The sequence below is a fragment of the Castor canadensis genome, chromosome 5 (assembly GCF_047511655.1).
Source record: "Castor canadensis chromosome 5, mCasCan1.hap1v2, whole genome shotgun sequence".
In the NCBI taxonomy this organism is placed as follows: domain Eukaryota; kingdom Metazoa; phylum Chordata; class Mammalia; order Rodentia; family Castoridae; genus Castor; species Castor canadensis.
This window is the reverse complement of record NC_133390.1, coordinates 95,425,781-95,440,653: the sequence shown is the minus strand read 5'-3', so window position 1 is coordinate 95,440,653 and position 14,873 is coordinate 95,425,781. Positions and strand designations below refer to the sequence as shown.

The following is a 14,873-nucleotide window of genomic DNA, read 5'->3' as shown; positions in this document are numbered from 1 at the left end:
CATTGATTCATGTGCAAATTTTTGAAACACATCTCATGCCTAAAGTCTATTGCATATTTTTAATGCTTTAAATTTTAATGCAGCCATTCCTAGCTTTCTATATTAAAATTAAATTTTTGTGAGATTGAATATATGGATGTTAATCTAAAGATGAAATATTTCACAAAGTCAAATATGATTTACATATATTTTTTAAATATGCTTTTGTGAAAATACAGGAACCTAAATGGAAAAAACTTGATATTGGTAAATTTTTTTCCAAAGCAATCTTGGCTGCCAGTAGCTAAGTATTAGTATTAAATATGTTACCTTTGATAAATATTATTATTCTGGACTCACTTACAAAAAGTAGCATTATTTGAGACATTTTAATAGCTTAAAGGGATGAATGAAAATGCAAGGAAGGAGAAATCAATAAAGCATGGGGCCTCTTATACCATATTGATTCTTGTAATCCAGAAACCATTAAATACTTGAGAGATAAGCCTCTTTTAAGATGGCATGTTTATATTTTGAAGATCAAATACTTTAATTTTGCTCATGGGTTTCCCAAACACAGTTGATACACACGATAGGAGGTAAGATTTCAGTGGCCATGTGAGTGCATTGTGAGTGGGATCGTCCTTCTGCAGTGGTTTTTTGCACTGCTGGAGAGCATAAATATCCTTTAGAACATTGTCACACCTTATGAAAGCAGAGCTAGATCTTCAAAGTTGCTAAGGAAATGAATTAGCAAAAAAATAATATTCTAACAATTTAAAAGATGATTTTTATCTGGAATACCATTCTTACTTTTCTGTAATGCTTTTTTGCAGTTTAACTGAGTAAAGCATTATAAATGCCAGCTTTCCCCAAAGTTGTCACTTATTCCCTAATAAGTACTATTACAATGGAAATAAAATATTTCTATGACATTTTTCTTTTAGACTTTCTTCTTTTTAATGCTATAAATCCAGATCTGAAATTTTATTTTAAAGTGTTTATTTTTATGTTCATTTGGTGGTAATCAGTTTTAAATTTATAGTGAATAAAGATTAAATAGTAAAGTGACAAAAAGTTTTATTAAACACATTTGTAACCTTTGCTTTTACAAAGACATTACAAAATATTTTTTCTCATGCAATTGATGTAATACAAACTAACCTATTTCTTTTAGCTTTCATTGGCCATATTATAATAATTCCGAATATTTGTGTCATTCATATATGCTAAGTTCTGTTCTAAGAGCCATAGATATATTACTGCCTTTAGTCTTATAAGCAGTACTATGAAATTGGTAGAAATTATTTCTACTCTCAATTTACTGATGGATAAAGTGAGGGCCAGGTTTAGCTACATGCCACAAACATAACAGCCAGGATGCAAAAATCAAGAATTCTGATTTCAGAAGCTGTGTTCCTAAAGAGCAAATGAGGAAGCAAGAATATTTTAATTTAAAAATAAAACACAAACTTTCCAGAATGATACAGAACTGTGTGTACATCCTGACTTTGACATTCATTAAACTGGAGATATTGGACAAATTTGTCAGGCATCTAATCCCCAGATTCTTTCTCAGCCCCTCTCAGTGGAAATAATAACAACCTTGAGATTTGGAGTGACAGTGGAAAGTCACTGAGATGCCCCTATGTCGAGCAGTTGGACAGCATCAGTTTTTTTAAGGTTCATAACTTCTACTTCCAAACTATAAAATGGAGATGATACCACGTACCTCATAACAGAAGATAACACTTTCTTGACCATTTATATTGCACCAATCACTCCTACATGCAATTTTGTGTGTTTATTAGTTTAGCTCTTGCAAATTAATAGGTAGGTATTACTATTCCTATTTTATAAAACAGGAATTGACAGCAAGGAGAAATAAAGAGCTCATGGTGCATAGGAAGCAGATCCAGGTGACAAAGTTTTGGAAATTTAATCAGCATGCTATATTTCTTGGCTTATCCTGGTCATTAAAATATATGAAAATCATAGTCAAGCTTAGTGGTGCACTTCTATAATTCCAGCACTGGGGAGGTGAAAGCAGGCAGATCATGAATTTAAGACCAGCCTGGGCTACATAGTGAAACTCTGTCTCAAGCAACAGCAATGACAAATGTGCGCGCACACACACACACATTCTTGGGTGAAGTATTTTTATATAACCTCTCAAGATCTTTGGTAGAAAGTAATGTTTATGTAGTTAATTACTACATGCCTTGTAGGATGCTTGGTGCTCACAGAATTTGTGAAGCTTGCGTACTATTTCCTTTGAGGGAGTACTTTATGCAAGATGAACTTGTCTCAACACTTGTCAAGGTGAATGATAAATACCATCATTGTCATTTTGCCAATACATTTTAGTGATAGATTATTTGGAGACAATGTTGAAATATTAGACTCTAATGAAATGTTTTTATGACTTAAGCAATAGAGGACTGGGTCAAATACATAAATTCAGTGAAAAACGTTGTTTCATTTATAAAATAAATATTAGTGTGTACTAAGAAATTTACAATTTGGAGACAATTACCATTATTACTAATGTACTCTCTATAGATCAGGCCCCATCCTAGGTATTTTAGATTCAGAATCTTGGGTCATTATGGTAGTTTTTTTATGTGCATATTATCCTACTTTACATTTTTAAAAACTAGTAATACAGAGGGTAAAAAATCTTCCAAGGCACACAACTAGTGTGTGTCTGAATGGGTCAATGCAATTCTAAATTCCTCTTTCTTTAACATGTATTATTCCAGTTGATGTATGACAAATGTCTCTATAGTACAGTATTTATCAGGCAAGACAGAAAAAAGTGGGGTTGCTCAGAATTGTGTTCCCAACCTATGTGGTGTAGTACACAGAACCCAAACACACTTCAACTGCTTCTTTGAGATGTTTCTGAGCAGGGATACAAGTAAGACCAGAAACTGTCAGGAGAAAACACAACACGAGGCCAGTTTCCCCAGGGACTGTACCATCAGAGAGCTTGTCCATTCTGCTTATTTCTAGTGAGACACATTCAGAAAACAGGATCTTGTAATTGTTGGTTCAATTTATAAATCCCATTTTTGGAGACAAATTTAGTAATGCAGAAGAATTAAGTTATTTTCATAGTTCCTACTGAGCAGGATAAAATTACCTCTTTCATTTATATACTGACATTAACATTTTGGCCCTAAATACACAATACCCTTATTTTCAGTGTGGAAAAGTGTTACATATTATTCTAGAGGAGATTCCCCATGCCCATTCACACTGATGTCTTTTCTTCCTCTCTGAGGTGAGTTGGTTACAAGACCCTCAAGAATCAACCACATAAAATGAAACACACAAAGTACTAGTGTGAGGTCATTTTTTGGGCAACCATGTCAGGACTCACAACAGAAAAAGATATATTTTGAAAATTAGTGGAACCGATATAAAAATGCAGGCTTATTCAGGACGGTCATGTCAAAAGTGATAGTAAACATTTTTAAATAGAGTTGTGAAACACAGAAAGTCATATTTAAGGAACATCAATCTGAATTGTGTTTAAAAATATTGTAAATAACTTATTTCCATTGGGAATATAAAATTTCTTATTTTTGTTCATGAATTTTTAAAGCATCAAAACTAGTGTTAATCCATATTTAGTATTCATCTGTCTTGTTATAGTTATTTTAAAACTCACAAGATTTGCCATGTCTAAGTAAGACTATGCTTTTAGACCCTGTTCCTTTAAAGTGTTTGCAAGGTTAGCCTTAGCAGGAGTTAAACCATGTATATATTTTATCTGATGTCAATGTATGATAATTAACCCTTTTTCTCTTGGGGTTTGCCACTATCATTTTGTACAAATTCCAAAGCCTATGGTATAGAAAAAGGATTGGGAGACAGCCTAGAGTCTGAATGCTGGTAACAGAAACCAGGAGGCTGATACAGTCACCCTGATACACAGAAATGATGTCCACAGACAAGCCCAACAACAGAGTGTGGAGAGAGTGGTAGAAATGGGGCTTCTCTGGGAAATTTGATATGGTCTCGATGAGACCAGAGTGAGACAGAGGGATCAACTTCTATATTTAGGTTTTGGGGACAGAGGAAAGGGTTATACTTCTGATCTATGTTGGGAAGTGAAACTGGATTATAAAGTGAAGATGATGGGAATCCCTTGTACTGAGATGATAGAGAGCTACTCAAGGAGAGATAGGTACTGGAGCAATCTATCTTTGTGTGAATATATGAATAATTAGGGTGTTAATTCTTGGTGTGTTAATTCTCAGACAAAGTGAATTTAACTTTAAATGCATGTTTAATGAAAACTTTAAAATATTTATAAAATTTCAGAAGTGCTGGAATCTTGAATTCGCTTTCTGATTATATTTACTTTATTTGCAAATAGAAATAGGATAAGACATGATATGTTCCTTTTTCCAACATCTGATTTCATTTTAAACCAACTATTCCTGTCTGATGAGAGCACAATGCTAGGCTGTATAAAATATTCCCTGCCTTATTTCTTAGAATGATTTTGCTTCTTTCAGATTTTTCCATTTAAGATTGAAAGAGGCCAGAGTTTATCAGTGTATGCTTAAACCCTGTAAATGGCTCCCTACTGCTTTTAGGATTAAGACAAAAGTCCTCAGGCTGGAGGACCCGGCTGCTGTAACTGACGCTTGCCTAACATTCTACCGTCATCTCCCAGTGCTCTGCTGTACACTGTGTATGCCAGTGACACTGATCTCCAGGCTCCCTATCATCGTAGTGAATCTCTGTGTGCCGTTTTTTTCCGAGTGAAATCTTTTTCACACATTCTGCCACATTCCTAGCCCTTTTGCCTGCTTAGTCAACCCACAGGCCACATTGTACTTATATGCTGAAGATTCCCAGGCTTAGCCAGATTACCTTCTATAACATCTTATGCTACCAAGACTTCTTTCTTGGCACGTCACAACTAGCAAATATATGCTTATATGTGTGAATATTTGTTTCATGGTTCTCCAACAAGATTTAATTTTCATCAGGGCAGCTATCCTGCCTATTTTGTTCATTATATAACCTGAGCACCTAGCATAACATATATTTGTTGAATGGATGGGTGACTGAACACTGAAGCCATGCCAGGTTAGGTTGGACTACCAATGCCATCCCAGTTTCTTCCTCAATAAGAAAGATCTAGACATCTAGTTGTACCTGTGCCTTGCCCTATGCCTGTTCTAGGTGCATCTTTGGGTGACATATGGGAAGTCAGGACAATGTACATCTTCACAAAGGACTAAGAGTTTTATACAAACAGACAGCCTTCCTCCAAACAAGAGAGGACCACTATTTTCATATTCCTTGTGTGGTAGAAATACTGCATTTTCACTAAAAAAAAGAAAATCCAACAAGTATAGTGTTAAAAAAAATGAGTTTATGCAAATTTGGTGATGTTTATGTTAGGAGTTATTTTCTTTTTATCTAATTTTCACCCAGATCCCATCACTTTTATTCTAGATAGGGTGGCTTTTGACTTAAAAGTATTGTAATCAAAATACTTTTATAAAGAAAAAAGTGTTTTTCTTATAAGTCCAAATGAATTTGTCTTAATGTAAAAACCAGAGAAAATTTCTTTTTCCCTTTCTTGACTTTCTTTGAACAACAGATTCTTTTCCCCAACAGTCGTGGTGTAGGCTGTGCTCAGCCTCAAAGAACTCTCTGAGGGGATATATTTTGTGTTCATGTAGGTGTTTTCTTCCAACACAAAGATAAACATAGAACTTTTTCTGCTATATCCAAGCCCTTAGATGCTGGTGGCTTCCAAAACATGTATTTATGAACTCTTAGCCTAACAGGCAGCTCACCTCAGCCATACCCCAGTGTCATCATCAATAAGGGAACCCCCACTGAAATTTACACAGGTATGAATTACTTCCAGAATCTCATCACAGTGGTTTACATTATATTCATAATTTAAGTTTATGACATTTCTCAACTATTTAAGATTCTTTGAATTTTTTTCCAGGAAGAGAATTATTTTTCAACTAAATTTCTATCAGATCGTTTAATTGATTGCTTAAGAAATGTGATAACTATTTGTTAAATTATTATAGAAATACTAAATTAGTGAGTATTATTCCACATCAGTCATTTTCACTCATTTCTGTTTTTTCAAGTGGTGGGTATATTCTACTTTGGAGTCAGAGGCAAGAGGATCCCAAGTTGAATCCAACCTTAGCAAGATTAGCAAGACCCTATCACAAAAACAAATTAAAAACAAAAAAAGGACTGGAGACATAGCTCAAGTGATAGAGAACTTGCCTAGCAAGTACAGGCCCTTGGCTCAATTCCCAGTATTAGCAAAATAAAAAAATAAGAAAAAGTAGTGTGTATTCATTCTTTTTATGTAAAATCAACCACATTTCAATGAGGAAAATTTAATAGGTTTGCAATCATGCCAACCACAGTGAGCTATAATTTCAAAAAGTTATTATATTTTGTCAATTTGAAAAAAAATCAAAGAATATACTCTTGTTATTTAAAATGCAATTTTAAATTGCATTGTTCTTTATATGGAGCACATAAAGATTTTTCACATGCTTGATCCAAGTTTTGCTATCTAAATTTTATCTCAGGGGATCACGTCTCTGAAAACACTTAGCCTGTTTCCAAATTGGTCTAGAACAGCAATGACAAAATCTTTAAATTCTCTCCTTCTGTGGAACTGGCCTTAGGAATTTTTTATAGTCAGTTTAGTACAAAGGCTACTGGGTCAACAGGGTGAAGCAAGAGGAGAACAAGGTTACTGGCCAGGGCTTTCCATCTGTCATAGTGGGACCTGCTAGAACCTGAAGTTCTAAATAATTCCAAGAGTTTCAGAGGGTTATTCTCCTGATAGGAACACATTTCTCATGGCTGACTTTCTTAGTTAGGAGCTAATAATATCTTCAATCTACTTGCCTTTTACAGACATATGTGACACAAAGTATGGATAATTTCTGCTGAATTGAGCCTGTAATGAAAGAATTTATAATCAGTTCTAATATATTTGAGACCTAAAGTATATTAGCCCTTCATCAAAGAGAATGATAAAAAGCAGCATTAATTTGGGAGGATAATAATTATTTCAGAACTCATAATTATTTTCCAGTTAACTACAGAGAAATTCTGGTATATTTATTCCTGTTTTCAAAAATATAAACACCATGGTCAGATACTAAAATGTAAGAATGTATCACACGTTCTTTGTTAAAAGCCAATACTTTGAGTTACCCTTGTGTTAATCACAAAGGAACTGTTTGGAATTAAATAAATTCTAAGTTCATGGCTAGGAATTCCCTATACCTTACTTAGTTCTGTTGTTTCACCACTGAATCTATTTATTGCCTGTAGGAGCTATAAAATATAGTAATTACTCTCACTCCCTTTCAAAATGACATGAAGTCCACTTTCCTATTAACTCTAATGAGAGTTATGTGTGTGCTCCTCAGGGAGGAGAGACCCAATCCGGCTTTAAGGTAGAATAAATCACTTCTACACTCAGGTTTTAGTGGTCTCATTTGCTTTATATTTTGATGCTTTAAGACACACATTTTAAACTGCTGGTATTGGAAATACAATATTTGTTGCTTAAAAGAAGCATAAGCTGTGGTTGGAATGCTATTAAAGATTTCTATTCCTGTTCAGAGGTTAAATGTTTTATGCTTGGAGAAATCATGTCACTCAACTCTAGGAACTCATGATCCCTAAAGTTTGGCTATTTTTCATAAGAAATTCAATACCAACTACTTTTTATAATATTTTTTTGCTACTTACAGTGTTTTAGTACCAGTAATTACTTCAAGATGCTGTAACAGTTTAGAATAAAGGGAATTTAGGCAGAGTAGCTGTATTAAGAGGGAAGGGACTCCCAAGGCAGTGGGCTCTTTTGTTTCCAGCATAGAAATAAGGAGACTTGAAGTAGCATGGGAATCTGTTGTCATGGTCTACAGGATGTTTTATTCTATAGATGTTTCCTCAAAGAAATCAAAATTAAGTTTCTCAGTTTGTAACGGTGGACCCTCTTAGATATTTGTTCCCAGTGTCTTTAGGCACAGAGATAAAAAGGAAACCTGTTTTCTTTCTTCATCTAATTGCTTTTGCCAAAAACTGTTACCAACTCTCTTCTTCCCAAGGAACCTTCAATAATCAGATGTACAAAAAATTCTTGAAGTTAAGAAAACCCAGTTATGCTGAGATCACTAAAATATGGCTGGAATCCATACTTTGGTAAAAATTTAGTATCATTTAATAATAAAGTTTATTTAATTCCAAAAAATGCAATTTTTTAGTTGGGAGAACTTAACACTATAATGATGTCCCCATGTATTTATTTTTAATTCATTCATTATATACATGTATAGGTATACATATATGAATATTAATTTACACAACTTTTGTGGTGGGGGTACTCTGGAGGAAAGGCATTTTTTATTAGTGTATACTAATTCTACAAAGGCATTTCACTGTGATACTTCCCCACATGCATACAATGTACTTTGGTTAAATTCACCCCCCTTTACTCTTTCTTGTTCCCCTTTCCTTCGTCTTTTTAGTTTTTAGTGGGTTTCATTGCGGTATTTTCATGCATAGGTATAATGTACTTCAATCATGTTCACCCCCCCCCAACATTCTCCTTTCCTCCTGCTGGTGGTAGTTACTCCCACAAACAGTCTCCCTGTGTATTTTTGATGTTGTATCAATATCTATATCTGTTTCTAATTCTTCAGATTTACTACAGTATGTGCAATCATCATCCCTCATCAGTTAAGAGGCACACAACTTCCTGAGTAAGGAAAAGATAATACCTAATGTAACATAAGCTCAATCAACCATTCCATTCTCAGAAAAATTCTCTTTCTCTCTCTCTGTATATAGAGAGATCATTTCTATGACATCTCTACTTAGGCCACCCAGAGCCGAATAAGAGAACTGTGTCCCATGTGCAAAGAATGGGAAGATCATGTTTAACAAAAAAATTTTCTTACTATTGCATCCCACACAGGTCTCATGCTTACAATCTTGCAAGCCTGTGGAGCATTGAAAACCTTTGACTCAGTAACTGTAAATGACTTCCAAGAGAAACCATGTAAATTTCTTGGATACCCTAGGAAGAGAAAGAAATACACTTCCACCAGAATTGTCCAAGACAGATATCTTACAGAGTTCTAAACAAAATGAGGACACTGATTTAATTGTGATAGGTTGCACATGTGCCTCCAAGTATTAACAAACTCACAATTCATCAAAATAATTTTGAGTTCACCTCACTGATTTCTTAAATATAGCCAAGAAATAAGTACATTGAATAATTTAACTAAAATGGAAAAGTAAGTAGTGGTTTTGGCTCTAATAAATACTATTGTACTCAATTTGCATTGCTAACCAGTAAATAAAATCTTAGGTATAAAGTATCCTAGAAAATAGAAATGTAGAAAAATGATTTTGTAGTCTTCAGGTAATTACAGAATAATTAAGAGCCTGGAAATATAATTTTCTGAATCTGCTACTTTCAATTATGTTTTAAAGTTGTGAATGCTTCAAATACTGTATTCTGATTCAGTGATTTTTAAATTTAACTTTAAAAGTATATTTTTTTGGAAATGTGGCAACATAGACGCATGAACATCACATAATCCTATACCGTTTGCATTTAACAGGATCATATTAAAGCAATGTAGATATGTATGAACTTGTCACTGAGCACCAGTTAACAAACTGTTACTCTCATCTATGTTTTCAATGGAATGATTGCTTACAGGTGTGATTATAAATTTGATTATGTACAGTTCCTCTGTCTTTACTTGGAATGACCTTGACATCATGATCTTACTATTGAAGTACTCCATAAATCCCTCTAATTACATCATCAGTTCTGCTTTTCCAATATTTTGATCTTTGCCAGTTAGTGATATTTTTTTAAGGCTGTCTCTCTGAGTTGATGAAACATAACTGTGTTTTACCTTATTTTTTTCTCTTCTGTTTCCGGGATGGTATTTTTTATTCTTTGACCGTTATTGTAGCAGATTTACTTTTGAATTACAAATATAAGACATAGTAATCTGTGAAAAGACTTGGTAGTCTTTCTCAAAATGTTTAACAATCCTTTCCTAAAATGTGTGCTTAGAGTTAATGCTTGCTTCTTTACTATTTATATTATTGAAATCCACACATGACTTTCAGTCTTTCCTTTTTCTGTGACTCATTTTATGCATGATAAAACTCTCTTGCATACTGTTATGTGGTTGGCTGTCTTTTAACTTGAGTGTCCTGTGTTTGTAGTGATTGCCTTTTGCATGAGAATTATGAAATGTCATAGAAATTAAATGGTCGTGGAAATAAAAAGAGAATGTGGGGCTTCACTTGCATTTTTGTGTGCTGAGTATGTCAGTTATGTGACACTTAAAATTACTTTCATTTGGCCTTTGACTCCCCCTTTGGTGTGTTCCTTTATTCTAGTAAATTAGCATTGTTAAGTATATAAAACATTTATTAAACATTTACAGTATTTTAGTACAATTATTCTTCTAACACATTATCCTATTATAAATGACTATACTGGGCATGAGATTGCAAGAGAGCAAAACTCCATTATATTACTAATTGATAATGAAATATAAGCCCTGACTCTGTAACTATCTTAATAGCTAAATGTTGATTTCTGTTGATGGTACCTTTTCCCTGCCAAGTGATGAGATTATCTGTTGGCATAATTGCACAGGTGGCAAATGTCTTAAATCCACAGCTAATATTTAAATGAAAACACATGGGGAAATGTTTGTGTAATGACAAGTAATTTTAAAAAGTCACAGTTCTTGAAAATGTATAAATTAAAAATGTGTAAAATCCAAGTGTTAATTCTCTCACAAAACAGAAAAAGAATAGACTAAAAATGTTCATATCTGTATTTTCCCTAATGTTCTTATCTTGTCCCAAATTAAAGAATGAATTTGACCTACTTTCTTTTTTGTTGTCACCAACTTAAATTAGAAAAGACACTGAATAAATTAAGTTCTTTTAGCTAATAAAACAGGTTTTTTTTATATGTAGTGGGTACTTTTAAAAAAATCATTTCCTTTGTTTATGATTGGAGTTTCAAATCATAATGTGTTTTTTATGCCAGATATGTTCAAAAACCAAATATCTGAGATATTTGGGGGGAAAGGCTTTTTTTTTTTCTTAAACAAAATTATCAACTATGATGTAGTCACTTCCCCACTCTTTTTGAAAAAATCCTTGAGAGTTTTAGTACTTACAATTATTTTTTTTCCCCTCAGTCTTGTTTATTCTTGAATTGTCTTTTTTTCCCTCCATTTCTCCATTCTCAATCCTAGGTCCCCTTACAAAGAAACAGACAGATGATTTAGGTGATAATGACGGTGCTGAAGATGAAGGTATTTTTTTCCACCAAATCTATTTGCATGACCAGGGCCTCAATCACTTTTTCCACCCCTTTCTATTTTTTTACTTCTTGTCTTTTTTTGAAGAGTTGTTTTTAATTCCCGTTTTTGATGTGTTTTGTCTTCTTGCTTGTTGTTACATATAAATATACATTTTTAATTTTTTAAAAGAAATGAATGTTAAGTTTTACATTTTGATGCAACCATGAAAGTGTTTTAAAAAGAGGGGCATTTTTTTGTTTTCTTGAACTGACTTTTGATATGTTTCATCCCACGTTTTGACAAATTTGTCCACATTCTTTTGAACTAACAATTTCTCCCTTGTAGTCTCTTTGTGACCATTTTGCATGTTTTCTAATCTATGTAAATATTTTAGCCAATATCAAAATGTGTTTCATTTTTGCATCTGACATTTGTTGAAAAAAGAAGCCCATGCCCAATAAAATGAAAAACAAACTGAAAGCTGATATAAAGTGTTTCTTGAGCAATGTTTTAGATTTGCAAATACTGTTTTCTGCTGATTTGCTTAAATAGCACATAGTTAAAATGAAATTGTACAGATAACAGAAGGTATCATAGCTATTTGTGTAAAAGCAGTAAACATTGTACAGCTATGCAAGTCCTCTGGGACCTTAATAGTTATTTTGTTAAAGTATACAGGTTTTATAGCAAGATTAAATGGATAACCTTTCACTTTATAGATTGACAAAGAAAATATTATGATTTTCAAAATATTTCCAACCAGAGGCAATAAAACATTTCCTGATTCATTAATATCAAATCATTTCCTCTTTCCCACTTTCATATGACATGTACTTCTGATTTACTTTGTATGCCTAAATACTCACGAGATTGACTTGACTTTTCTCATTCCACTGTGTCTTTACTTGGTGGTTAACCAAGTGTTTAGAGAAGCCTATGGATTCTTTCAGCTCATTTTGGTTCCATTCAGGATATAATGGCAAATGTGCATCTTTTTTTTTTAATGTTACCCTAGTTCTAACTTTTACCTAACAAAAAATATGCTTTTGTTAAGATAACAAAAAAAAATGCCAGATTTAATAGTGATTTCTCCAAACATAGCAACACAAGGTATTAATAATCTTTTAAGACAGGTTTTCTAAAATAAATTAATCCACAGCCAGGTCAGAAGAGGTGTCAGTCCTGCAAATTGTAAGGAATCCATGCGTTAATGACTACACAACATGAATTGTTTACATTTAAAATTTTTATTGTTACATATCTAAAAATCATTTTATAGTAGAAAGTTAGGTTTGATGTTAATATTTTTATACCACTTAAGAGCTAATTTTTTTTTCCAGTACTGGAGTTTGAGCTCAGGGTGTACACCTTGAGCCACAACACCAGTCCTTTTTTGTGATGGGTTTTATCAAGATAGGGTATCATGAGCTATTTGCCTGACTAGGCTGGCTACATAATGTGATATTCCTGATTTCTGCTTCCTGAGGAGCTAGGATTACAGGCGTGAGCCACCAGCTTTTAAGAACTAATTTTAAAAGAAATTTATATTTGATTAAAAATATATTTATTATGAACTCCAGCAGCAGACTAAAGACTAGATACACAAAACAGTCATTAGTATATGAAATAAATCAGTACAGCTACCCAAAAGTTATCATTTTGGATGATAAAAAGGTAAAAGCAAACTTATAATAACAAAATGCAAGTTGTGATTTTTTTTCATTGACTTTTACTTATCAGTGCTTTAAAGATTGTTTCCCCTTCCAGGCCTTAGTGTTTGTTGAAATCTCTGAAAATCCTATATCCTGTCTATTTGTTACCTAAATAGTACTTAAAGTATAAAAGGTTTCTTAGTGAACATCTTTGTCAATTCTAAAACTTACCCATGTAGTCAAAAAGCTATATATCATTTCCCTATTTTAAAAATATTTTGGTTGCTGACTAAATGTGATTTGCTTTTCTTTTGGTAAAAAGGTGCCGAGAATGACATTTGCATGTTTAGAATAGATTTCTCTTAGCAACCATAGTGAGTTAGTCCCTGTAAACATGAATCTATTTTACAGACTTGCTTTGAAGCACATTTAACATTTTTAATTATCCATTAAAAATATCCTAAACCCCTGTTTAAATTGACATTTAATATTCAGTATTCAGGTTAAGTACTAAAGCCACTCTCACAAGAGTTATCAAGTCAATAAATATTTTTAAATGCTTAAAAGTGTAGAATGTCAAGGTATCCAGTTGTAGTTCAATCTATGCTTCTCTGCTTCATTGGATAATTGTTTTGAAGAGAAGCAAGATGAATTCAAATATCCCATGGAAGAAAATTTTTTAGAAAAGCCTGAGCATTCTCTATTCAATTTCTTTTAGAGTTATTTTGTAGACGTAGGTGTGAATAAAAACTGAGTCTATTTTTCACATTTAATTTGTTCCAAATGTTAAATTAATGTCACTGGATGTAAAGCAAAGAACATAAATTACTTGATGAATTACTCTTTTTCTTTCACTCAGAAGTCAGGTTATCGGATCACTTATGTGAAATTGTCCATTATTTCCCGATACCCCTAACACCTTTATCTGATTTTCAGGTCCCTATGTCAGCCCCTGCATTCTGAGGTTGTCTGTGATCATCACCAAGCCTTGCTTCTTATTTGCTAAGGCTTATGCAAGGGTTCCTGTTGGTGACTGTTACTCACTGCAAAATCTCCTGTGTCCCTCCCATCACTCTGTTGCCATCTCTAAACCAAGCACAATTGTACCTTTTTTCATTTGTGTTTTATAATAATCAAAAGAACTATATATCTTATAGGCCATTTCCATAGTTTAAAAAAGACTAACTCTGAAGGAACAAAAATGGTTCAAAGCAAGATCCCAGATTTCTTCCGATTTAGTTTAGGAATTTAGGAGATTAAAAAAAAATATTTTGTTGTGTGAATACTTCCACATTAATATGTAAATGCAATTTTATATTCTGTGTAGAACTTTGTAAAAATTGCTCTGCAGCTTTTGTGTGTTTTTTAACTAAAAATGTTCCCTGCATTAGGTTTAGTTTAACAAGAACAAATTCAACCAAAACTTCTATATAATTTTGGTGGTCCTGAATGATAATTGAGGTCCAGAAAAATGAGTGGGAGGCACAAAAATGTCTTGAAATATTCTTTGATGCATCAGAGAAAGATTTAAATGAGGCAATGCTTCACAGGTTCAAAACTGTTAATACACAAAAACTCTAAAATATGGGCAATTAACCATTTAATGAGTTCCTAAGAAGTAAGAAACCAATAAACATATTTAAGGAGTTAAATAACTAATAATTATTCACTAGGAGCATTAAAGTGAATTGTGATCCCAAACCCTGGTTGTCTTGATGGCACAAATAAATCCCCATTATCTGCTCTAGACCTATTGACACTTGACACATTGCTGTAAATTTTTGATTTATCCAGGATGATACAGTTACTATAGTTTACAATCAAGTTTTCTACTTAGAGTCCATGATCATAATTTTAT

The 14,873-nt window shown here is 33.1% G+C and overlaps 1 protein-coding gene across 15 annotated transcripts in view; it reads left to right on the top strand.

Annotated features, from left to right (window-relative positions):
• Nlgn1 (neuroligin 1) overlaps positions 1-14,873 on the top strand; it is an 841,293-nt gene that overhangs the window by 374,163 nt on the left and 452,257 nt on the right. For 12 of the 15 annotated variants that reach the window (XM_074073748.1, XM_074073745.1, XM_074073747.1 and 9 more), the window contains one exon: positions 11,316-11,375. The exons of the other annotated variants lie outside the window; for them this stretch is intronic. In XM_074073748.1, coding sequence (XP_073929849.1) covers positions 11,316-11,375 — 60 coding nt within the window. The remainder of the gene's footprint in view (positions 1-11,315; positions 11,376-14,873) is intronic. 15 annotated transcript variants of the gene reach the window in all.